At 37.0% G+C, this 26,644-nt stretch overlaps 2 protein-coding genes and 1 long non-coding RNA gene across 5 annotated transcripts in view; 1 reads left to right on the forward strand and 2 right to left on the reverse strand.

Annotated features, from left to right (window-relative positions):
• On the reverse strand, positions 1-16,313 carry LOC129260738 (tyrosyl-DNA phosphodiesterase 2-like). 3 transcript variants are annotated; one of them, XR_010293690.1, is made up of 6 exons: positions 16,081-16,313; positions 5,151-5,304; positions 4,113-4,329; positions 3,115-3,285; positions 498-2,368; positions 1-257 (listed from the first exon to the last, which is right to left on the reverse strand). XR_010293690.1 is itself a non-coding variant. In XM_054898697.2 (5 exons), coding segments are annotated over exons 1-5 (849 nt in total). In that variant the 5' UTR covers positions 16,082-16,283; the 3' UTR covers positions 1-2,062. The 3 variants fall into 3 exon arrangements, 2 of the variants coding, with proteins under 2 accessions (XP_054754672.2, XP_063956070.1); XM_054898697.2 differs by having other exon boundaries at positions 1-2,368; positions 16,081-16,283; XM_064100000.1 differs by having other exon boundaries at positions 1-2,368; positions 16,115-16,272.
• On the reverse strand, positions 8,907-12,853 carry LOC135154260 (uncharacterized). Its single transcript, XR_010293694.1, has 5 exons — positions 12,717-12,853; positions 11,967-12,153; positions 11,193-11,310; positions 10,661-10,775; positions 8,907-8,996 (listed from the first exon to the last, which is right to left on the reverse strand). It is a non-coding gene; the product is annotated as an uncharacterized LOC135154260 (long non-coding RNA).
• Positions 16,129-26,644, forward strand: part of LOC129260763 (translocator protein-like) — a 16,346-nt gene continuing 5,830 nt past the window's right edge. Inside the window, exons 1-3 of the mRNA XM_054898728.2 lie at positions 16,129-16,401; positions 25,137-25,359; positions 26,084-26,190. Of these exons, the coding sequence (XP_054754703.2) occupies positions 25,146-25,359; positions 26,084-26,190 (321 nt within the window). The 5' untranslated portion in view covers positions 16,129-16,401; positions 25,137-25,145. The remainder of the gene's footprint in view (positions 16,402-25,136; positions 25,360-26,083; positions 26,191-26,644) is intronic.

Here is a 26,644-nt window from a genome sequence, read left to right on the forward strand (position 1 = left end):
TGATCATGCAAAACATTTATTTCTTTTAAGTCAAATTTAAGGAAGCTGAGAAAATATCTGTAGTTCTACAGATTTGACCTGGCAGATGTTAAAGTGAATTTCAGTAATTGGGACCTGTCACATAAAACTAGCAATTAAGAACCCACTGCACTATACGTATGAGAGAAGGGGGAAACCCCGGTGTAGTGGTCCACCTGCACTCCCCCCTATCAGTTATATCGGGAGGAGAGACCTGCGGGTCATTGTGATTCAGTTTGCTTTTCGCCTCCCAGGCATATGCAGGTGACGCCAAACAAATAATATACAAATATACCAGGCTTTGAGTAAGTATAGCGGGAATTATTCATCCGAGGTTGGACTGGCATTACTATTTAGCACATTTTCGACATCATCGCGAAATAGTGAGAATATGTTTGGTCACATGATGCTATTTAAACCAATCAGCATACAGGATTTAATTCATGTAGGATATAATAATTATTTGTATCTACATGTACAGGTGCCCAAGTTGAATCCCTTGGGACCAGAGAAATTTTTTCTAAGATGTAAGCTGCATAATGTTTTTAATATTCTGGTCTGAAATAAAGCTTCGAGATAGGCGATTATTCTACTCGGGGAGGTCGACTTCTGCAGTCTACTGCATGCTGTCAATGACACCCCGCCAATGTTCCAATCAATTTCTATGTCTCCATGGCTAATACCATTAAAAAAGCTTAATAGTTGCCATCTTTGAATAGTTATATGCAACAGGGTCCCTACAGACCTGGAATGTGCAAGAGGCTTTTGCAAAATCTAATCTTGAGCGCTGAATGCTTCTTGGTTCAGGGCCCCCGTTTCATAAAATAATAAAAAATAATACATAAGACTTGTATAGTGCACGTTTTAATACTTAGATGCTCCAGGCACTTGAGCATTAGAGAAAGGGAGAAAAAAATCAAACTTAACATTCAATACATTTTCGAACTTTAACAATGAAAACAATAAGCCGATGTCTGTCAAAAAGCACTTTTAAACAGGTATGTTTTCAGGTTGCCCCTGAAGATGGTTACAGATGTCTGGGTTTTCAAACTTTGAGAGAGAATTACACAGGGTCGGCCCTGCATGAGGAAGGGCCTGTTCACCCATAATTTATTAGAAACTGGAACCTGTAAAAGATTAGATGTTAAGGATCTTAGGGGTCTTGAGGGATGGAAGTTATGTATCAAAGACTTATTGTAACTGGGGGAAGTTCCATTGACAATATGAAAGATATGTGTTCCTTGAGGGGAAACCAGTGAAGACTTTTCAGTAAAGGGATGATGTGGACAAAGTTACAATACGCGCAGCTGCATTTTGCAACTTCTGCAATTTACTAATTTGAGAATGTGGTAAGTGGTTAAGTGTTACACCTATTGTAAATTTGCCATGATTACAACCGCCATGTAACGGCTCATCAGCATATCACAAGCAAGGTTTCCATGGTAGATATAATGAACGGCAAAGTTACAATACTCGGGGATGTCCAAAAGTGTACTGGTACAAGGTTTGGGTCCATGGGTGAACTACTTTGTATTAAATCGGTTCTAAAAGTAACAACAAGATTGTGTACTGTAGCCTTGTATTCTTAAATATAAGTAAAACATCAATGACTGACAGTGACAAGTGGTTTTTCTAATATAGTTTACTATGAAAACTTAGTAATTATGTGTCTACTGATTAAGTATCAGTAAATTAAATTGGTAAAAGAAGTTAACATGAATATACTCCTTATTTTACATTACACATGTAGCAGACAACTTCAGTGAATATTGGAAAAAAAAAACCCAAAACAACCATGTGGATTACTGAAAGTGAATTATTTATACAGCATACAGCACCATGGGCGGAAAGTATAAAAAATATAAAGTTTAGTTCAGACTTTCCTATGACCCAGGAAAAAATAAAACCAATCATCTGAATACTTGAAAATATAATCTTGCACGGAGACGATGCTTGAACGATCAGCAAAGGTGATCTAGGCAGTCTGTCAAGGTCACATTGAGCAAGTGATGGAGCAATCTTCCAGCGTTGAATATCACCCAAGTCACATTTCTCCAGGCAAAATATCAAAGTCACACACAATCCCGTAGTGGTCACTAGGGAACCGTCGACAGCCCGGCAGTCTGTCATTGCCGATCAGTGTGAAAGAACTTATGCTCAAGTTCGTACAGTGCCCCGCTGCGGGTCGTAGGTAGAGGCGATCAAAGCGGATTTTGGGTTTGTAACGTCCCGATTCCCAATCCAGATTGTCATTGGTGGTGGTGTCCCAGGTGAACTTTGTCTTAGGATCAGCTCCGCAGGCTTCCCATAAGTCTATGATTCCTTTAGGCACTCCACCCATGCTGGCAATCTATAACGAAGAAAGAACAAATATAATTAACAAGTCTCTACCAAAAAGTTTGATCATATCAATGAAAGTTTTAGCTTTTGCCAAATTCTACCTCCACATCCAGGTAAGTCTTTAAATATCCGTTTGGAAGCAAAATGGAAGTTGAAAATATGAATCCATAAGAGATTTCGAGGCGAAAAGACAAGTTTTAGAATGTCTGTGATTAGATTTGATGACATATCCACTTGCTCTACAGGAGTGTTCAATATCACAACTCAGAGGACTTAACCCATTTGGTCTAATTGCCACTTAGTCTAACTGTTGTATGGTCTAATACTTACTTGGGCTGTCATATCCGAGATATATAGTCTAATTTGCACTTTGTCAAATAACAATTCGGTTGATAAACAGTTCATCCAATCAGGTAGACCAAGTGGTATTAGACCAAGTGGGTTATGGCTAAAATGGGTATAGCTCTCCACAAGGTTCCTCCGATTGGCATGATGACATGAGGAAACATTATTTTTTCACAATCAACAAATTTTACCTGTTTTCAGTAAGGTTTCACTTGTTGATCTTCAAACCTTACTTTGACCTTAATCCTCATTCTGAACCAAAAACCCTATCGCAATCATTACCTTGACATTATATTTTAAGAGGGACAAGCAGAGGAGCAATTGTTGCCAGAACAATTGTTGCAGGAGCAAGTGTCTCATTACCATGGAAAAAAGACCAAATAAAATGAAAAGAAAAACAAATTTTCAAACCTCTTTATCTCTGAGATTAGTATCCCCTCCAAAGATGACTGCTCTGTCGGGGTCCTTGATCTGCATCTCTCCTAAAGCCTGCTGGAACTGTGCCAGACGCTCAGCCTGTGCTGGGGCAGTGCTCTCAAGATGTGTGTTCAGGAGTGATATGTATATGTTCTTGTAACACGCCTGAAAGGAAATAAATGATCAATTACAATGCACAATCAATAAATCAATCTATCACTCATTATATCACATCTCATTTCTCCTGCAGATTTTCCACCCCATATTCCAGCTATTGACTATTTATCCGTGCAGTTTCAACTTTAGAGCTTCACATGTATGCGTTGAGGAACAGAGGTTTCAAATCTTTCCCCCACCAACTTGTCCCACAGATCCTTAAACCTTTTCACTGATTTGGCTTCCACTATTCAAGCTGGCAGCCAGTTCTAGTCCGATATTCTCCAAAGTTCTTGTCTAGATTTAATTGTTTGGTGGAAAATTTTAACTTGTGTCCTCTTATTGATTAATTGATTGCAGGTGTCAAGATTGAAGAATAAATTAGCAAATTATTCGATCAGTAAATAGACCCTGGTCACCATCATGAACAGTTCATCAGTTCATGTTATGGCATCCTCAGTAAAAGACAAATTAGACTCCAACAAAGACACAGACAACCTGACCCATGTCTTATAATAATGTGCTTCATAGCTTGCTCATTAGACAGCAGGCACTGTGGCAATGACCATAACGATGTTCTGACATTTCACCTATCAAATTAGATAATGACAGTCTCAATCCTATAGTGACTGCTACAGTAAATGCTGATGAGAAAAATGAAATATTCTAGGATATTCTAGACTGAGGCACTATACTCATGAACCAAATTTTCATCTTCAAAGGCAATCATCAGGCATGCCATTCTTACCGCAAGCAGTGCATCCTTGGTAAACTGCCATCAGAGATTTGCGTCCATTTATTAAAGAATCTCCATGTTACATCTTTGTCAGACTTACATTGACCATCAGTAGGTTTCTACCCATCTGGGAGTTCACAAAAGGTTGGACCAAGCTCTTGGTGATGCGGCACTCCGTTGATTTCTTCACTAGCGTACAGGTGAAGTAACTAACTTGGTTGCCTTCATAGATCGAATACTTGGAAGACAGTCTTGCCTTGAGGATTATGTTAGTCGAAGGAACCACCTCTTGGAGGAAGACTACATCTGGAGCTAACCTGAAGATAGAATAATGAACACAATAACCATCCTTAATTGCTTCAATCAAAGATATTTTACTCTTATTTTATAATACTCCTACATCTGAAGCCCAAAGGGATATGCCATCTGCTAATGTATGTGTAAGAAACAATAATATGATTATCTAAATCTGAATCTTAGGCACTGGAAAGGTAGGGGGGGGGGGTAGAAAGATCTGAATATAGAATGCAAAAGTAGCAAATTGAATATGTTTTAGAGACATATTCCATTTGTTTTCACAAGAGAGGATTATTATCTGCTGACCCCCAAATTACAAAAATAACTCAGAATAACTGTAACATCTAGCCAGCAATTCACTGTCCCAGCAAGGCGTACTCCATCTCAGCCTCAGGCACTTTCAGCCTGCTAGCGTCTCTTAGACTAAGACTATAATTTATGAGCAAATGTGAAAATAAAGTATGTTTACTTTTGTAAAAAAAAACTTTTTTCACCATGGGTTAATAAATAAAGAGTATCAAAATGTGATCACAGCTAACAATAATATAAACCAAATGCTTCAGTCTCTGTACCATAGATTGTTCTGCTGAATTATGTTATGGTTACACTTACCTACATAAACCCCAAGAAGAGACCTCTATTTCTGTCAAACAATAATTGCTTTAAATTTGACCAATAGAGAATTGATGAATCGTTAAATAGGAATTCTGTGGAAAAAACAGCAGTTTATGCCTATAGATACTGTACAATCATTTCTGCAACATGAGCCCCAAATGTAAGCCTACTTGTAGTCAAGTGCCTCCTTTCCCCCTGGTATTGTCATTTGATACAAAGTCCTTACTTCATTATGGTATCACAAGCTGCCATCGTTCTCTCCTCGATGTTCCTCTCATCCAGTCCGTCAATGTTCCATGACATCAAACGAAAGATATTTAAATTCTCACTAGCCATTCCTGTCTGCGATGATGCCATCTTGCACAATCCGAGGCTGGACACTGAGAAAGAAAAGTAGATCTATTAAATAACACTGATAAGGTGATACAACGTTGTCAGAAAAAAGTTAAAATGATCAGGAGAAAGAAAAACAGGAAAGCCACACCACTGTAGGCCTTCCCTAGCCTTGCCTTTGTCCATGAGATGGTATGCTGGCCTCATCTTAAAAAATACCAGGGCTATGATAAAGAGCATAACTTATCATAATAAAGAATTATACATAAAATTTAGAATACACTTCACACAACATTTTCAATGTGCAAGAAAATGAGAGGAATAATGCGAAGAGGAAGTAATAATAATTCAATTCAATTTTCAATTCAATTCTGGTTTTATTGTGAAAATGGTACATGACAAAAGTCCGAAGACTCATATTATCATATTTACAAAGTAAAAATGTACATGTATATTATTAAAAGATTACATTATATCACAATTCTAGTGCTAGACAAATAGTCAACAAATAAAGCCAGAAAAAATCATTTTGGACAATCTCAAAAAAGATCAAAATCGATTGAAATAACATTGTAAAACTATCATTTTCAAAATTAAATCAGCAAAGTTGCGAAACATTTACACTCAAAATATCATGATTAAAAGTCCAGCATATTTAAAACTAGAAAAATATGTATATAAAAAAAAATTTTAATAGCAAGACAAATCAAATAATATGTAAGTCCTATAAAAATATAAACCAGATCAATGTTGTGAATAATTGTAATTTATTATTACATTTACAAAGACATTAAGAAAAAGGAATATGAATGGCAAAAATATCATTGTTGCAGCAATTTGTTTTCATCAAATCTTCACCAATCAAAATCTCTAATTTTGCTGGTTTTATTATAAAAAAAAAAAATTAAAAAAAACTTTTTAAATTGTCATAGGGTGAACTTCCCCTGGCTTTGAGCTGAGTGTGGATAAGCTCCGGGGACCAACAATCCAGCCTGGATGAGTGCAATTTTAATTGGCATGCAATTAACGTGCTCATTTCATTGAACTGTAAGTGTTGAACTGTTCGTATATACATACCAAGCAATGTGTGTGGCTAAATGGGCTATTTTGCAATTTTGTAGTAAAGACACCCATATGTGGTGCACACGGGCTGGCTGTATTATTTGTACACTGCCTTTTAGAGTTTTAGACCCTATGACAAAATCATTTAAACATTTTGTAAGGGTGAACTTCCCTCCAAGAAAGGTGCACTGGTCCCAGGCTAGGCATAGCGCATCTCGAACAGTCTCCCTATCAATATCCTTTGATGTTCTTCAATACGAGTATTAAAAAATTAGCTAAAAATTATGAAAACATATTTATTTTCTCAATAACATCCTACAGCAAGACCTTCAATATCTAATAGTGACTGGGAGAACAGCTGGGACATGATGTTCGACCCTACTAAGTGCTCATCACTGTCTCTCACCAGGAGCAGACAGCCTCGATCTTGACCCATCTTTCCACCTGCATGGTCACATGCTGGAAAAGGTGACTGCTGCAAAGTACCTTTGTGTCACTATCCAACAAAACATGGGCTGGGACAGTCATATCAGTGGGATCTGCAGTAAAGCCAGCAAAACCCTTAGCTTCCTTTGAAGAAATCTAAAAATAAGCTCTACAACAGATCAAGGAGAGAGCTAATAAAGCCTTTTTGTGAGACCTGTGCTTGAGTAAGCCTCCTTCGTTTGGGATCCTCCTACAAAGAAACAAATTGATAAGCTGGAGTCTGTAGAGAGATGTGCTGCACGTTTTGTTATCAACAGGTACCACAAAACTAACTAGTGAGATGATCATGACCCTTGCCTTGGCTGGTAGACTCTTCAGCAGCGAAGAAAGATCACACGTCTCTCTATGCTCTTCAAAATAACCTACAACCTTGCATATTGCCCAATAATTAACAAAAAACTTGTCCCACTACCAACTCGCATACAATTCATCGTTCTCACTTAACATTATAATACAAGATGTATGTATGTTTTTTGTAAGCGCTTGGAGAGCTGAGAGAATTTACTTTTCATATTATTAAACTAAAAGTTTTGACTTTGTCTTTGAGTACTGGATTTTACTAACCCAGGGAGCGGGCCATGCAGGGCCCAGGACTCGTCCGTGTAATACTAGGCAGACATGGGTACTCTCCAAAATGGGGTAGAATGGCCAATGGGGTCGCAATAGCACTCCAAATTAAAGGGGTAAAAATAAATTATGCACTCACCTCGATTATGGTCTTATGGATGAAGGTCTATTGACTATTGTATTCCCAGGTCAAAAAACCAGTTAAGGACCAGTTCATCCAACTGGTACTGGTACCAGTTGATTCCAGTTAGCGAACTGGATTCAATATGGAAATTGGAATACTGGAATCAACTGGATTCCAGTTGATTCCAATACTGGAATCAACTGGAATCAACTGGAATCCAGTTGACAAATTGTAACTGGTACCAGTTGGAAATACCAGTTGGCAACTGGTCCTAACTGGTACCAGTTAGCAACTGGTACCAGTTGACAACTGGTCCTAACTGGTACCAGTTAGGACCAGTTGGAAACATGAGTTGTCAACTGGTGCCAGTTGAAACCAGTTGGAAACACCAATTGTAAACTGGTGCCAGTTAGGACCAGTTGGAAACATGAGTTGTCAACTGGTGCCAGTTAAAACCAGTTGGAAACACAAATTGTCAACTGGTGCCAGTTAGGACCAGTTGGAAACATGAGGTGTCAACTGGTGCCAGTTAAAACCAGTTGGAAACACCAATTGTCAACTGGTGCCAGTTAGGACCAGTTGGAAACATGAGTTGTCAACTGGTGCCAGTTAAAACCAGTTGGAAACACCAGTTGTCAACTGGTGCCAGTTAGAACAAGTTGGAAGCACCAGTTAGGACCAGTTGGAAACATAAATTGTCAAGTGGTACCAGTTAGAAACACCCTGCAATGTATAGCATAAACAAAAATGAATCATGTGGATATGTACATTCCCGATCTTTTACTCTTCTCATATAATCACTCCTTCGTTTTCCTTGCGCACACACACATTAGAATATTGGTACCAACATCCCCCCCCCCCCCTCTCAGGCGGTTATTTCAATTATAAATTATCTTCAATTATCTTTACATTGAATGTCCACTCCTGTTATAACAATGTGCATGGACAAGTGAAATAATTATCCTTGCACATAGGACTGATGAAATGAATCAAGGTAAATTTGTAGCATTGTATTGAAACCTTGTTAATTTCCACATGCACAATATAACAGGATTGGACTGTAAACTTGCTCTGGTAAATCAATCCCTCAGTCTCTTGAAATCTGTACCAAAAAACATCAGAGAATGACAAAAGTCACAAAAAACATCTATATGGTATTTAAACTAGGAATTTAATGAAAGAAAATTATGTTACAAACTGTAACATGCTGTGTATAATTCTTGTTTTATGTGTCAACAAAGATCATTAACTTACACAGTAAATATGTAGTCAATCCAATTTTTACATGCTAGCTTGGAGACAAAATTCGAATATAATGCATCTAAGCATTTACCTTCAATAAATAATATGTACTATTTTTAAAGGAATGATAAAGGAGTCTTTTTTTAATTATTATTTATTGAGATCTTGGGGCCCTCACTGGCTCTGAAGAGGAAACGTGAAACAGGTACCTTCCTTTCTTGTAGTGGCACTTGATCTTTGCTGGTAGATGCGATGTATCTGAAGATTAGAAAAAAAAACCAATGGAATGAAAAATAATAAGTACAGTGAATACCGTAATACAAAATTTCAGTGGTGTAAAATTATATCTGCACATAAAGAAAATACATGGGATAGTGAAACTTCTCGTAAGTTCCATATTTCAATGATTCAATTATAAATGATAGACAGCACATCATCATTTTTATTACAACATGTATAGTAAGTTCACATGGTCTTGGGAATACTTCTGAAATTGACATCGCAGAGATGAAATTGCCTCGACCTTATACCTATACATTTATTTTAATAATAAAGACTTAGACTATGTATGTTTGCATATATGTATCTAGGAGTCTATGTTGCACATTATCTGCTAACATCTGATGGGTATTTCATGATTGTCAGTGCCGACTATTTCAGTGAAATCATTGCTTTTGATTGGCTGAGAAGCACTGGCCTCTGACTGTTACTATGGTAACTGTCGGAAAAAGACAACTTGTTAATGCTGACAACTTTCAAAAAGCAGTTCCCAGAACATGTTTAAAAACGCAAGACAAAGCAAAAAAAAAAAAAAAAATGAAATACTAAATTTTATCCGAGGATTAAAGGGATGGTCCGGGCCGAAAATATTTACATCTAAATAATACTTGAGTAAAATTCACAGAGCAAAATGATGAAAATTTCATCAAAATAGGATAACAAGAAGTTATTGAATTTTAAAGTTTATCAATATTTTGTGAAAACAGTTGTATGCACTTCGTCATGAATATTCATTAGGTGGGCTGATGTCACATCTCCACTTTCCTTTTTTTATGTTATTAGATGAAATCATAAATGTTTGATTTTTTCATACATGTGTAAATGATGCGTCTCCATTGTAATGAAATAAGTTGCGTCAATAACTAATGCACCTAATCAGTTGTCAATCCAATTGTCAATAGTTCTTGGTTAAAAATATCTTAATAAACCTAATCTCATATAATAAAATACAAAAGGGCAATTGGGATATGACATCATCAGCCAACCTAATGAATATTCATAAAGACATGCCTAGAACTATTTCACCGGAATAATGCAAATCTTTAAAATTCAAAACCTTAATTAGTTATCAAATTTTGATCAAGTTTTCAGCATTTTGCTCTGTGAATTTTACTCTATTTATTGAGATATGTTTCCAGCCTGGACCATCCCTTTAATTCTACTTCTACGGTACCCCCACACATACTGGTAAGTCAGAGGTAAAAAACAATGAGAACCAATTTAATTTCAAAGATAAAAAAATACTTCAGCCTCCAGATTTAAGAAAAAATTCAGGAAATGTTATTTTAGTTCAGACTAATTGTGCACGTTTCATTTCGGAGGTCAATCTGAAATTATACTTCCAGTTCCAAATTCACGCCATTTGGTTATGCAAAAGCATGAATTAAAATTGATGGGCATGGGCCCATGTCACTGGCTAGCCTAGAGGACTCCATGAAGATAATTTTATCATTTTACATCCTATAAGGTTGCTCGTACAACTGTGTAAACAAAGATAGATTTCCCTCGGAAATCCACCTTTCCCATAATGATTTTTGGGCAAACATTAAATTTTTACATTTTGTAAGCCTTGATACTCTAAATGTGTACAAAGGCTTAAAAAAAAATTAATTGTAAAATGTACAAATTGGAAATTTTCTTACAAAAAGGATCACTTGCTTGCAGATCTTGTCCTCACTGCCTCTGAAGAGTTCACGTGCGACAGGTACATTCCTTTCCTCTACTGGCACACATTCTTTGCTGGTAGATGCGATGTATCTGAAGAATTTTTTTCAAAAACAATGGAGAGAAAAATAATCAGTACAGTGAACAACAGCGAATAACAAATACGTATATATTACAGTGAATAGCAATACATGTCTACACCTAAGGCGGGCAAGGGTTACTACAGAGTGTTGTAAAATTCCATTTGCACTTTAAGAAAAATACATGGGATTGTGAATCAATTTTTACATTGTATTTTCATCACGGAGCCTAGACAAGCCTCCTATAAGGTTGCTCGTACAACTGTGTAAACAAAGATAGATTTGATTTTTCCTCGGAAATCCACCTTTCCCATAATGATTTTTGGGCAAACATTTAATTTTTACATTTTGTAAGCCTTGATACTCTAAATGTGTACAAAGGCTTTAAAAAAAATTAATTGTGAAATGTACAAATTGGAAATTTTCTTACAAAAAGGATCACTTGCTTGCAGATCTTGTTGTCCTCACTGCCTCTGAAGAGTTCACGTGCGACAGGTACATTCCTTCCCTGTACTGGCACACGTTCTTTGCTGGTAGATGCGATGTATCTGAATAGTTTTTTTTTAAACAATGGAGAGAAAAATAATCAGTACAGTGAACAGTGAATAAAAATACGTCTATATTACAGTGAATAGCAATACATGTCTACACCTAAGGCGGGCAAGGGTTACTACAGAGTGTTGTAAAATTCCATTTGCACATTAAGAAAAATACATGGGATTGTGAATCAATGATTCAACTATAATGATAAACAGCACATCATCATATTTATTAAAAAAATGAGTAAGTTCACTTGGTCTTGGGAATACTTCTGAAATCGATGTCGCAGAGATCAGTCCTTCATGTTTATAATTCCATGGAGCTCAATAAATGGCTCTCCTTATGCCTCCGAATTTGCTTTCCTAGACACACTCAATTTTATAAAATGCTCAATTGTTGTAGATTGTTATTAAAATTGTAAATGCAACAGCTGTGTAGCTATTAATTAATCTGTGGTGAAACTAGGCTTGGGTCATGTACAAAAATATCGCGCTCCTCAAAAAAAAATTATAAGTAGGGTGTCCGAACTCATATTAGGCCTAAAAAAAGTGCTAGAATTTCATATTTTACATCTTTAAAACCATTAAATCACCATCTCTTTTCAATAATTCTCATAATAGAAGATACACAAAGACCCCAAAAGAAAACTTGACATCTGAATTACCTAACTTACAGCCTCCTCATATGGAGGGCAGCAACGAAGTATTCGGATCTCCACTCCTGAGTCCTGGCGGTTCTGAGCTGGGCCTTCTTCTGGAAACTACCGCCCGGTACCCCAGGTCATGTTCACTGACTTCATCTCCTCCTCGAGGCTCAGTATGACTCCAGGTGGTTTTGGGTCTCCCTCTCTCCTGAAATACACAGTCAAAAAGTGATAAACAGCTATTCATGAAAAAATCAGACTCTTAAAATGGTGGAAAAAATAATGAATTTCGATTTTCGGCATTTCAAAATCTCATCAAAATCCTCAAATCGTGTGTAAAGTGATTGGTGCGCAGACACGAGGCGCTGGCCACTATCATAATGTTAAATCTGAAATTGAAAATCATAACTGGCCGAGTCTCAGATTTTTTCCAAGACCAAGAAAATCAGTTTCACATTCGATCACATATCTCTCTCATTTACTTATAACAATATATGGAACAATATCAACTGAAAGATTTTGTGAAATAAAAAGAAATTCATGTTAAATCTTAACACAAATCGTAAGGTCAATATGATGTATGTGCGCAGACTTGCACCGGCATGGCAGCCACACATCCACGCCCGGCTAGTCGCGGCCGGCAGGCAGCGCTGAGGGGCAGTAACAGGATGTCCTGACGAACTCTAACGTTACAGCTAGCCCCGCAGCTAGCTGCGAGCCGCGCCATTTAACAAACTACGAAAAGAAAATCATAGAAAATTGTTAACTTACCTGTAGAGCCTACTGCGAATGTCTTAGCTTTCAAGTCATTGTCCAAATCTGGTCCGTGTGATTTCAGTGGTTGAATTATTATTAAAACGGCCTTCTTTACCCTTCTTTATCGCACTAGCACTCGATAAAAGTGCGGTGCAAATTAACGGCGCGGCGAAGATGGCTCTTTCAAATTCAAATTAGATTGGCGGTTTGCGTTTGGCGGCGCTGGTTAATTTGCATAATTATACGGACGATATCGATCAGTGGCACTCAGTGCGCATGCGCAGGCCCGCCCGCGCCCGGTGATTGAAGGAAGATCTGCTGAGTCAGGAATAACGAAATACGAACTTCTTAACATACAAATTTCTTCTTGTTTGGTTTTGGTTGGCAACCAGTCAAGAAATGACGATTTTTGCCTCTGCTTTTGGAGCTTTTTTTTTTCTTTGAAAGTTTAAGAATGAATTAGCTTAATATTTGTTCTTTATTTCTATTTTATTTATTTTCTTTTTATTTGAAAGATAAAGATAGCCTTGCTTAACATGGCAAGGTTGTAAACTAGCAATAAATATGCGCGTTATAAATAGAAAAAAATAGCTATTATATTCACCTTCAAAAATATTTTTAAAATATCAGTGAGTTAAAAAAAGAAAAATACATTAATTTTTATGTGATTTGTAAAAATAGTGTAAAATAGTCCTCTTTAACTTAAATTAGAAAAAAGGGATTAAATAGGAAGAAATTTTTTTCTCGCAACAAATATCTAGGATAACAATTTTTTTAATGTAAACTAGAAAATTTCACTGAGAATAACATGTTTCGATTTAAGTTATATGGTAATATCGAACCACATACTTTAATGAAACTTTTCAAGGTGGAAATATTAAAATTAACATAAAGAATAATTAAGTTAGTTATTATGTAGATATTTTTTTCCTCTTATCCTCAATCGAGCTGTGTATAGGATGGATAAATGCATGGCATTTATTGTGGTAAAAGGCTGAATTACATGAATTTGTACAGAGCAAAATTTCAGTAAACAAATAAGCAACAAAAAAATAACAAAGTATACTAATGTATAATATTGGAAAGGGGATACAAAAAGAAAAGTATACAGGGGGGGGGGGGAGTAATGTCAAAAGCAGGAACGGGCAAAGGTTGGGAGTAGGCTAAATGTATATACCTTTAACATAATGAACATTTTCACATAAATATATATTTAACCAATATTGAATGAATAACAATACATGTAGATTAAAGAGTGGATTGTATGAAATAATACTTGCTTTTTTTTAAGAAAAGTAACGCTTTGTTGATGGTAACAATAATAATAGTTATAGGAAACACATTCATGAATGATAATCATAAAGAATTATCTCAAAAGGAATTAAAAACAAAGATAAGAGGACTTTGAAGTAATATGATCTGTACAAAAAATATAAATATTAATGTAAAGTGGGTTACAGCTATATTGAGCCAGTGACTTGTCGGATAAGAAATTTGAATGATTACTGCAGATATCAACAATTACAAAAATATTTCAAAAGTCAGTTTAAGAGAAGCGACAAATAAAACAACAAAGGTATGAAAACATAGTTATTATATAATATATATATATATATATATATATAAACTCTGTTGGAAATAAATACAATGCATTACCACTATGCCTCTAATATACATATATATATATGTATATATTATATACGGGTTCTTACTAGAATCAACTGGTAAGTCCTATTGGTTCTAACTGGTATCATTTGGTTTGATATTCCAGTATGGTTAATGGGTTTCAAGTGGGTTATGGGTGGCCTATGGGTTCCAACTGGTATAATCTGTTCCAGTTTGGTTTATGGGTTTTAACTGAAATCAGCTGGTAGATATATACTGGTAATGCCTATTGGTTCTAACTGGTATCAATTGGTTTGATATTCCAGTATGGTAAATGGGTTTCAAGTGGGTTATGGGAGGTCTATGGGTTCCAACTGGTAAAATATGTCCCAGTTTAATTGATTTATGGGTTTTAACTGGAATCAACTGGTAGTATACCAGTAATGTATGTTGAATTTTAACTGGTATCAATTGGTTTGATATTCCAGTATGGTTAATGGGTTTCAAGTGGGTTATGGGAGGTCTATGGGTTCCAACTGGTAAAATATGTTCCAGTTTGGTTTATGGGTTTTAACTGGAATCAACTGGTAGTATACCAGTAATGTATGCTGGTTTAACTGGTATCAATTGGTTTGAAATTCCAGTATGGTTAATGGGTTTCAAGTGGGTTATGGGAGGTCTATGGGTTCCAACTGGTATAATCTGCTCCAGTATGGTTTATGGCTTTTAACTGGAATCAGCTGGTAGATATGCCAGTAATGCCTATATTGGTTCTAACTGGTATCCATTTGTTTGATATTCCAGTATGGTTAATGGGTTTCAAGTGGGGTTATGGGAGGTCTATGGGTTCCAACTGGAACACTCTGATCCAGTTTGGTTTATGGGTTTTAACTGGAATCAACTGGTAGGTATACCAGTAATGCATGTTGGTTCTAACTGGTATCAATTGGTTTAATGATATACCAGTATGGTTTATGGGTTTAAGGTGGCATTAACTGGTATATACACCCATTGGGTTTCTATGGGTTCCAACTGGCATCAAATGGTCCAGTTTGGCTAATGGGTTTTAAACTGGAATCTATTGGTAGATAAACCAGAAAGGCCTATTGGTTTTAACTGGTATTAACTGGTGTACTAATTTATACCAGTATAGTTAATTGGTTTCAACTGGAATAAACTTGTATGTTTTCAGCATGTCCAGTTGAGACAATGGGTTTCAACTGGAATATACTGGCATGGTGGGAGTTTACCAGTTGTGCCAATTGGTTTCAACTGGTACCAGTTGACTCCAGTTGAAACCAGTTAAAATTTCAACTGGTTTCAACTGGTTTTTTTACCTGGGTTGTGACACAGAATTTCAGAAACCTAGCTGACATCGAGGCACAAACTGGACCCTCAAAAAAAGGAAAAGTTAGACCTCCATGTCGCGTTTGATCTCTGTATCGATCGGCCATTTTATTTTCAATTTTGAAAGAAGGAGAACGAACGAGACAGAACTTTTCCTTTTTTGACTGGGTCCAGTTAATTTGTGCCTCGATGTCAAGATTCTGTGTCACGATAGACCTTCATCCATATAATCGAGGTAAGTGCACAATTTATATTTACCCCTTTTATTTGGAGTGCTATTGCGACCCCATTGGCCATTCTACCCCATTTTGGAGAGTACCTGCTGCCTAATAATATTACACGGACGAGTCCTGGCCGGGCTCCGGCCCGCTTCACTGGTCGGAGCTCCCTGGGTTAGCTTAGGAATACATGTCCTACTCCTACTTACTTTATTTCTAAAATTACAAATACAAGTTAATTACAAACACAAGCTGACACAGTCAAGATCAACTCCCAAGTGAATAAGAAACTTCAAGTGGTCATCCATGCATCCATCCTTTACTTGTTTAGGCCATCCCAGATCTCATCTCTCACTCAGTCTCAGTGGTAATACTGCAATGTAATTGTAAACAAGTACACGTGGGTTTTGTCACGTGGGTGATAGCATGTCACGTGATGTGTGATGCTTCTGACGTCATTGAATCATTACACAATTTGCTAAATCGACCGGCGATCGAGGCAGCGACTCTTTTGTCTCCAAATTTGTGATGTGAGTCGTATTTATTCATTATTTATTTATTGTATAAAGCTTATTTAAAAATATACATTCTATTAACCATCTCGGGCTTGCACTTTGTAAGCCTTTTTGGGACTTATACTTATAGTTATATAGGCATTATTTCGCATCGCCCGGTACTGCACTGTCTCGGGTCCGTCCGGGCCTGGGCGCGGCGCCCGACAAAATTACGGGAGCTACCGGTACGGTAGTGTCCCAGGGACGTGTGCTCCGCCCCGGCTGAAAGCGACAGTCCCACAGCACAACCCGCCCGCCAGCATGGCATCTGTTCTCTGTTGCGCATGGTCGGGGGGGGGGGGGGGGGTAGCCAGGAGGCTCCTACTCCCAAGTCCTAGACTAGAGAGTAAAATCATTCACTTAAGTAAAGTCTAAAGACAACGTGTGCTTACTCTATCATAATCATGGAGCCAGGGATTGCGTCCCATACCTGTGTGGCTGTGCCTGTGGCACTGTGCGTGTACTGAAATTTTGCCCCCGAGATCTTGTAGAAATGTCGAAATTGATGTTGAACTCCGTTGGCTCCACTCACCAATTACAGAGGCGAAGTTCTAACTCGATCTGTACAGGGACTAAATGGCCATATGTTTATGTATTAAGTTTGGATAAACCAGGGAAGTGGGAGCTGCGCGACAGCCGAAGTAAGTCACTGTTTTTCCCCTTTTAAGTTAATTTTTTCCCCGTTTTGGTGCATTTCAGGCCAAAATGGAATAATAATTTTTGTTTTGGCCCAGTTTTTATATATTTTAATGAAATAAAGACAAATATCGATGAGCCCCGTCGGGGGGGGGGGGGGGGATTTTGCATTGTTTACCCCCTAATGGCGGCTGCACAATCGCGAGTCTTCTGTATACGAGGAGATATAAAAAAAATTAACATGTTAAAAAACTCCTCGAAAGAGACGGCTGCCAGCTGTCTAACAGTAGACTATGCCTGCATTCTCCACTTATCTGGGTTTTTTGGTGCTGTTCCCTTGGAAACTTAAAAAAGTGGCAATTTTGCCTTAGAATGCCTTAGAATGTGTGCTTATTTGGCATGAATTATCAAATCAATGTAATTTTTTCACAGTAGGGGAGACCGGGGTTAGTTGGAACGTGGGGTAAGTTGAAACATTGTTATTTTCTTTAACGTCTTAAAATAAATTTCTGCAATACTGCCCTCAATTTATTGTCATTATCAACAGCCATCCACCATATTACAGACAACACATGTGCAACAAGCCTGGCGACGTTAGAAAGGAATTTTTGTTTTTTTACCTTCTGAGTAATTTTTTTCTCTTTCAGAAATGTTTGATTATCTCAGAGAAGTTTATAGATCAAGTTGGCCAGTTTGGGGTTATAATAGACACTTATTTCAAGCTACAAAATGAGGTTATTAATATGCCATGGTGAAGTCCCTTAATTTTTTGTGCTGTAAGCTTATAAACGTCAAATGGGCCTCCGGGGTTAGTTGGAACAAATTTTAAGGGGCTAGTTGGAACATGTTCCAACTTACCCCAAACATAATTATCAATAAAAACATTGGATATGAGAAAAAAATATATAAATTATTTCACACTCTTCTGAACATGTATTGTATACCATGCTTGTTTTGTTTATCAGTTAGGTCTGAGTGTGCATTTAAGGCCTATTGTAGGCCCCTAATGCAATATTAACCCTTATCAAACTGGGGGGGGGGGTCAATTTGAGCCCTCCCCCCCCCCCCCGCCTCGAGAAATTTCGTCACTCCCCCCTCGCGCGAATTTTTTTTTACTACACTGCTCGCTGACTTTTGCGATGCCTGTGTGCGCGGTTTCGAAATTACGCAACATTTTGTACATGCATGTTCGGATCCAAAATTGCTCAAAAACGTGATTCCATGTACAAGGTCAATGCAAATTGTGTTTTTCAACCAAAAGTCATAAATGTATGATTATTTTTTACTTTTGTTGGTTCAAATAGATTTATTTTATGCTACATGTATTTATGATTGCAAAAGAGTCCCGACAAAGTTCATCGGAAAAAAACAAAGGTTTGAAAAAAAAAGAAAAAAAAAAGAAAAAAGATACATAAATTATATTTTATGCAATTTTTGGTGGATATTTGTTATAAATGTGAAAATTGATAATCTCACCAAAAATTAGTGTAGAGTGGCCAAATGTTCAATGATACACCTCACATAACCATTCGTAAAACAAGCAAACTCAAATCATATCAAACAGCCAGAAGCACCAAATAAGAAGAACCTAAAATATAATGAAGCTGAACTAAACTCAAAATAAAGATGTTGACAAAATGAAGTCCAGTGATGCTCTAATTTATTGGTCTGCAATCTAGACCTCACAAGGCATTGCCTTCACAAATTATATATTCAAATGTATTCAAAATAATGTCACATGATAAATTCAACCAATGGAGAAACAGAGAATGGGAGAACCCAGAAAAGTGGAGGAACCAAGGGTGAAAGGTGAACCAATGAGGATGAGGTAAGATGATATGAATGAAGAAGAATGTTCTGAATGTAAATGAGAAAATAACAATAGAAACATGTGAAGCTGTATGGAGTTGGAATGGCAATGGAATGATGTGATGTAGAAACTAAGGAATGAGAGAAACAGGTGTGTGACAATGGTATGGAAATAGAAAGTGAAGAGAAGTATGGAAAGCAAATGGTGAAATAAACAATAAGATTAAATAAGGCAAAATTCAACTCTTACATAAGCTTCCTTCTTCACTAAAAATGTCCTCATTTTTATAAGTTTCAAATTGATACCAAAAAAAAAAAATCGTCAAAAGTAATTTTCTGAAAACTTTTGGATTTACAAAATGAGGATGAGTACTTTCTTTGAGGAAGGAAATCTATACATTATTTTTGTACATATAAATATCTGCATTTTTAGTTGTTGCATCTGTCAGTAGAACAGTTAAAACTGGTTATCAATGATGATTAACCAAAATCAGAATATCTAGAATTAAACATTCAAATCGGGGCCTTTTTTTTTGCCTCTTACAAATAAAAACAATATTCTTATCAATTCGAAGTGAATAAAAGAACTTACAATAGATGCTGTTCTTCTGCCATTTGCAATATAAGTTCATGAACATTCAAATAATCCGTTTGTCTTTCATGTCAATAAATATATACATGGCATCAGATTTGTTTTGTCACTTTTCAATATACATGTTGCCGACAGAAAGAAATATAACAACTTTTAAAAATGGATTTTGATACAAATTTAAGTTTGTGTCCATTTGAACTGACACATGGAAATCTTTTTTTTTTTTCTTCTTTCAGTTGTTAAAATAAATTCTGTAACAAATTTGGAACTAAGTGCATTTTGGTAAACATGGAAAAAAAATTGTATTCCATTTGAATAAGGGAAAGTATAATATATTTCTCTCCGTGCAAACAGAATATTGTTTGATGATACTAGATTGTCTTGCAGAAATTAGTCTTTTCTCTTTTATTTCCAAGGTATAACATAACTATAAAACATAATTCCTTTTGAATTTGGAATACTTATACATCCATTTTCCATATTTCTTTTTAGATATAAAAACAATTCCAGTTTTTTAAGTATAACTTTTGGAAAAGTTAAAAAAGTTGAAAAATACATACTTATCAAATATTTGAAAATGTGAAACATTTCAGTCAAAACTTTTTCTTGTTTTAAATCTTTTGAATTTTATTTGTTTTAAATCAGTATTATGTAATATTGTTGCTTTTCCAGTTTTCACTTTTGATTTGTTTAGTCTGCTAAAAGTTATTAAAATAGTATTTTATCACATAAGAAAATAATTTGGACTATTTTCTTTCTTTTCACAAAAAAAATCATTCTGACTTTTGGTCTTAAAATGTGAGACTGAAAAGTTTCAATATTTTCTTACAAAACATTGCCATCTTCTTTTTTTCTCGTCTAGTCTTCTGCCCATCATTTGAGAATATAGTGATTGGTAGTTGACATCTGTGGCCATACTTCAGATCTTGAAGCAAGTCCATGTAGTTCGTAATGACTGTCAGCTTGGGTTGGTACCGAGTGTGTATGAAGACGTACAGGTTTGGAGGTGAGCGCCAGGGTTGATGGTACCCTGACCTCCCTTCCAAGAAGAAGGATGATACTCTGCTTTGGAGATCTCAGAGAGAATGAAAGAATCAGAGTTAAAGGTACTCCGATCATTCATCCACGAAGGAGGGTGAATGCTAGAATGGGGAGAAAAATGTGGAGTCTTGAAGTTAGGGTGATTACTGTAGGTGAAAGGAGACTGGTGAAGGATGAAGTTGGAGGCATCATCTTCTATAGGAGACTCAACGATGCTGAAGTCATCTCCAGAGGTAGACTTGATATTGCGAGAGTCAGCTTCTGTGGAAATCATGCAGACATTTGAGTCGATATCTTTCGAGGAAGACCTGGGTTTCTTCTGGTAGTTGGATTGTTTCTTCCCAGTCTTGGACTTTTTCTTACTTGGTCCATCTTTGAATTTTTTCCTTGGTTGGCAAGATGTTGGGTGTAATAACTTGGTTCGGCAGTCTTTGAAGTCTTCCTGTGGTTGGTATGATGAATGGCTGATCCGGGAAGAAGGCTGGTTACCATTGCTTGCGTATTGGTTGGGATGACAAAGATTGCAAGTCTTGCAAAAGTTCAAGATGTCTTGGTGCATGAATGGCCAGAATAGTTCAGACTTGGCTTTCTCCAGGGTCTGATCAATGTCAAGGTGCTCTGCTGACTGATGATCATGGAGAAGTGGCAACATCTCTGGAATGAGATTCCTTGGGATGACCGCTTGGAAGATCTGTTTCACTTTCTTTCTGTCCATCTTGGATCGATAGAGGATGTCATCTTTAACGCAGAAACGAGGTAGTTGCCATAAGTAACGTCTAACTCGTGGGTGGTATTGACGAATCTCTTTTGGCGAAAATCTTTGTCCATCAGTTACAGTCTCTCTCAGTTTCCTTATTTCTCTGTCTTTCATCTGATGTTCGAGAATTTTCAGTTCGAGGCTGGTGAAGGACTTAGCTGGATGAGGACTTCGTTGGTTGATTGAGATAGGTCTGCTGTCAGTGGTTTTCTCCAGATCGGTTTGGGTACCTGCAGAGACTGATGAAGGAAGCATGGGTGTGATGACTGAAACTATTGCTGGAGGAGGCTGAAAATTGGTAGGTGTATGTTGCCCGAGTTGGTGCTCTTGTCTGTTAGAGGGGGCATTCCTCTTGGCTTGGTGTCTTAGAGGGCTCGATAAACTGAGCTGAGGTTGTTGATGTGAGTGCTGGAGTCTCTCTAGCTTTTCTTCTAGTTTCTCTAGACGAAGGAGGACTTGCTGGAGCACTTCACCTACATTCCTTAAGGCAGCAACCCGAGACTCTTCATCTGGTGATGATTGCGATGAAAGGGAGTGGTCTGGTTCGATGAAGGTTGCTTCACTCTTGGAATGCGCATCAAAATGTTTCTGGTTGGTAGAGTTGCTGGATGTCTGGAAGTTGTTCGGGTTGCCTCTTCCAAAAATCGCAGATAGGACAGTCTTAGCTTCATGGAAGTCTTTCTGTCTAGATTCTGAAAAGCTCTCCCAAACTTGCAAGGCGGAACCTGCTAGACACGAGGGAAGGAGGACATGTATACGGCTAGGCGCATCAGGTACCATCTCTACGGCGACTTCAAACCGTCTGACCCATTGTCGAAAATCTTGCCCATCATCTCCTGTGAACGCCTCTGGTAATTCAATGTCAAACATGGTTAAACCTATGTCATCAAATAACTTGACACTGCTGAAAAGGGTAGGCAATTAAGACTAGAAAATCCCAGAATAATTTCAGAGTGCTGGAGAGGGTTGAGCATATACACATGAAGGAGGATGTGACGTAGTTCTAAACAGCTACAAACATTTCAGAAAGGACTTCAAAGTTATGGTAGCACAGCTTAAATGGAAGCAAGGCTGAAAATAACTGTTTCATCAAGCAGCAGTTTACAAAACCAACATGAAGAAGGGTGACTAGTAAAGGCTATCTATGATGAGAATAACAGGATTATACAGGCAAAAGGCTTACCACAGAAATAAGAGCTGGAACTAGCTGAATAGATTGAGTATTGAACTTGACGAAGGATGCTAGGGTGTAAAAATCTTGAAGAAAGGGCGTGGCAGGCTCGGAGTTTCCTGGGTAAGACAACAGGACCACCGCTGCTACCAGTTGTAGAGTGGCCAAATGTTCAATGATACACCTCACATAACCATTCGTAAAACAAGCAAACTCAAATCATATCAAACAGCCAGAAGCACCAAATAAGAAGAACCTAAAATATAATGAAGCTGAACTAAACTCAAAATAAAGATGTTGACAAAATGAAGTCCAGTGATGCTCTAATTTATTGGTCTGCAATCTAGACCTCACAAGGCATTGCCTTCACAAATTATATATTCAAATGTATTCAAAATAATGTCACATGATAAATTCAACCAATGGAGAAACAGAGAATGGGAGAACCCAGAAAAGTGGAGGAACCAAGGGTGAAAGGTGAACCAATGAGGATGAGGTAAGATGATATGAATGAAGAAGAATGTTCTGAATGTAAATGAGAAAATAACAATAGAAACATGTGAAGCTGTATGGAGTTGGAATGGCAATGGAATGATGTGATGTAGAAACTAAGGAATGAGAGAAACAGGTGTGTGACAATGGTATGGAAATAGAAAGTGAAGAGAAGTATGGAAAGCAAATGGTGAAATAAACAATAAGATTAAATAAGGCAAAATTCAACTCTTACATTAGCATTCTACTAGCTTAATAAATAGAGTTAAAGGCAAAAACATACAAAAAACAACAAATTAGGGCAAATTTCATATGCTTATTTGCATAATTAATTAATGAAAAAAATATAAACAATTAATTTTTGTCTTATAAATTTGATGCAGAAGTACATGAAATTGCTGATAGTACACTTAATCGCATGTAAAATCAAACGCACCCAAATATGCGGAATTCTACTAATCAGTCTGCTTGCGTGAGTGGCTGTATAATAGAAAACATTAAGTTCAACGAATCCACACTTTAATATTTTGAACTTGAATAAAATAAAGCAAATTGGCTAAAACCATGTAATATTACAGTTTTAAGTAGTTTTAGTATAATTCTTAATTGACCATGCAGTGTTCCAACTTACCCCTCACCATGTTCCAACTTACCCCGTATTGGGGTAAGTTGGAACGTTTGCGATGGTCTTGTTCAAGGTGGGTTTTTTCAGTAACCATAATAGAGTTAAAAATCTTATGGGGTACATATGAAGCCCTTAGATATATGCTTCAAGCTGATATATAGATTGTTTCTCGAATAAAATCTATTTGGATTTTACAGCCATTTTTGTCAAAAATGTTCCAACTAACCCCGGTCTCCCCTATATGTAATTTAAGTAAAGACTAAATTTCAACACTGTCAACTGCCAAGTCATTTTGTTGAAAAAGTAAGACCAATTTCATTTAGGGGAAACTTCTTTCGTGTCTTGTCTTTCTGTTGATGCCCACAATCAAATTGTTGATTATCATGGCAAAGTTGAAAAAGTTATCTTGACATTTCTGTGCTTATGATTTTTTGTTGGTTTTCTTTTAAGATGAAAAAAGAGAAGACTTTGCTGGGGATGCCATTTATTTGCTGACCCTTGTCAACGGTTGCAGCACACACTACCTCAGCTGGTAGACAATTCAGTCCTTGAAAATATGAGGCAGGAATCAAGATCCTTTTTGTCTCACCTGCATAGCAGAGTGAGACTATAGGCGCCGCTTTTCCGACGGCGACGGCGGCGGCGGCGGCGTCAACACCAAATCTTAACCTGAGGTTAAGTTTTTGAAATGACAGCATAACTTAGAAAGTATATGGACCTAGTTCATGAAACTTGGCCATAAGGTTAATCAAGTATTACTGAACATCCTGCCTGAGTTTCATGTCACATGACCAAGGTCAAAGGTCATTTAGGGTCAATGAACTTAGACCATGTTGGGGGAATCAACATCAAAATCTTAACCTAAGGTTAAGTTTTTGAAATGTCATCATAACTTAGAAAATATATGGACCTAGTTCATGAAACTTATACATAAGGTTAATCAAGTATCACTGAACATCCTGCATGAGTTTCACATCACATGACCAAGGTCAAAGGTCATTTAGGGTCAATGAACTTTGGCCGAATGGGGGTATCTGTTGAATTACCATCATAACTTTGAAAGTTTATGGATCTGATTCATGAAACTTGGACATAATAGTAATCAAGTATTACTGAATATCCTGTGCAAGTTTCAGGTCACATGATCAAGGTCATTTAGGGTCAATGAACTTTGGCCAAATTGGGGTATTTGTTGAATTACAGCCATAAATTTGAAAGTGTGTTGGTCTAGTTCATAAAACTTGGACATAATAGTAATCAAGTATCACTGAACATCCTGTGCGAGTTTCAGGTCACATGATGAAGGTCAAGGGTCATGTAAGGTCAAATAACTTTGGCCACGTTGGGGGTATTTGTTGAATTGCCATCATATCTCTATAAGTGTATTGGTCTAGTTCATAAAACGTGGAAATAAGAGTAACCAAGTATCACTGAACATCTTGTGCGAGTTATAGTAGTTTTCAAAATCAGCACTGCTGCTATATTGAATCGCGTGATGCAGGTGAGACGGCCAGAGGCATTCCACTTGTTTATATTTATAATTATATTGATTCAAATTTCTAACTAGTTATTCATTTCACTGAAACAGCTAACCTCCATGATGTCCGACTACATGAGGATAGCTGGGGCTATCTTCCTGCCCAACCTTGGGGGATTTGCATCGAGCTTGGTCCAGAAACCTGATAAGATGGCATGGTATGACACCCTGAAGAAACCCTGGTGGACCCCACCTAAGAAGGCCTTCGCACCTGTCTGGATATCCCTCTACGCGGCCATGGGGTATTCTTCGTACCTTGTCTGGAAAGATGGAGGTAACGGAACTTTAATCATTGACTGATTTTGTTTCATGAGGGGGGGGGGGCTATAGTTAGGGATACATGACCATGGACAGGGGTGGGGCTAGAGTTAGGAATACATGACCATGGACGGGGGGACAAGTGGGGCTGGTAGTTGCTTATAAATGCCTCACAATTTTTCCTTGAGCCCACTTTTTAATTGTAAAATTTTGCAATGATCCATTTGAAATTTGCATCAGTATTTTGACTTTTTACTTAAAATTCAATCCATTTGAAATCTGCATTATTATTTTGACTTTTTATTTCAAAAATTTTGCATGATCTATACAGCCACAGTACAAGTACATGTAGGACAAAAGGGCATGTAATTTGTCAGTTTGCTCTTTTAAAGTTGTTATCTTGTCATTGATTGCTACATGGAGTTACAAAGCTCATATATCTTGACTTTCAGAATGAATGACGGTATTAATTACTATTTTTTCTATACACGTTTTATGTAAGTGATAAAATTATGCTTGTAGTTATGCTTGTATTAGCTTGTAGTTCTTTTGGTTTATTTCTCATATCTACCATGACAGTGGTTGCGTAATTTGTTTTAGTGACGTTTGAGGGGCCTTGTGTTACAACCGTCGTTATTCGAACTGGTGGTGTATTGAATCCCACAGGAATTTATATGAATATAGGGTATGAAAACAAAACACTTATTATTTACATTATTGTCAAACACTTCTATTTGCAGGTGGTTTTCAAGGCGATGCCTTGGTCCCACTTTGTAGCTATGGAGCATCGCTAGCCCTCAACTGGATTTGGACCCCAGTATTCTTTGGAATGCGCAAGATGGGATTGGTAAGTGCAATTTTTATTACTTACCGGAGAAACAAAAAAACCAAAGATGAGGATACATGTGTGCATAACCTATTGGCACATCATTTGTTCACTGAAATAGATATTTCCAACATTCATAATGGCATCCGCTGGTGTATTTTTTTATCAGGTGAATTGTAATGAAGTGATTAATGTATTATGAAATTATTAATCAAATGAAATTGAAAAAAAATAATGAAAATGAACTATGACCTACTTAAAATAAACACTTAATGGAAAACAGTTCAAATTTTTTTTGACTTGTAATGGAAATAAACAAAATTACAATTTCCATTTATAGAGTATTTCATCATCTAACTTATGTTAATTAATCTACATTTATAAGTGAAAACTCTTAAATAACAACCCTTATTTGCATGACATTATTGCAGGTGGTTTTAAAGGCGATGCCTTGGTCCCACTTTGGTCCCACTTT

This window comes from Lytechinus pictus, chromosome 1, assembly GCF_037042905.1.
Source record: "Lytechinus pictus isolate F3 Inbred chromosome 1, Lp3.0, whole genome shotgun sequence".
NCBI classification, from domain to species: Eukaryota; Metazoa; Echinodermata; class Echinoidea; order Temnopleuroida; family Toxopneustidae; genus Lytechinus; species Lytechinus pictus.

Bases quoted from the DNA above. Each gene is read 5' to 3' on its own strand.
- LOC129260738 (XM_054898697.2), bottom strand. The intron at 4,330-5,150 runs GTAAGGACTTTG...TTCTATCTTCAG, and splicing joins GCTTGTGATACCATAATGAA to GTTAGCTCCAGATGTAGTCT. The intron at 3,286-4,112 runs GTAAGTCTGACA...ATTTCCTTTCAG, and splicing joins GAAACCTACTGATGGTCAAT to GCGTGTTACAAGAACATATA.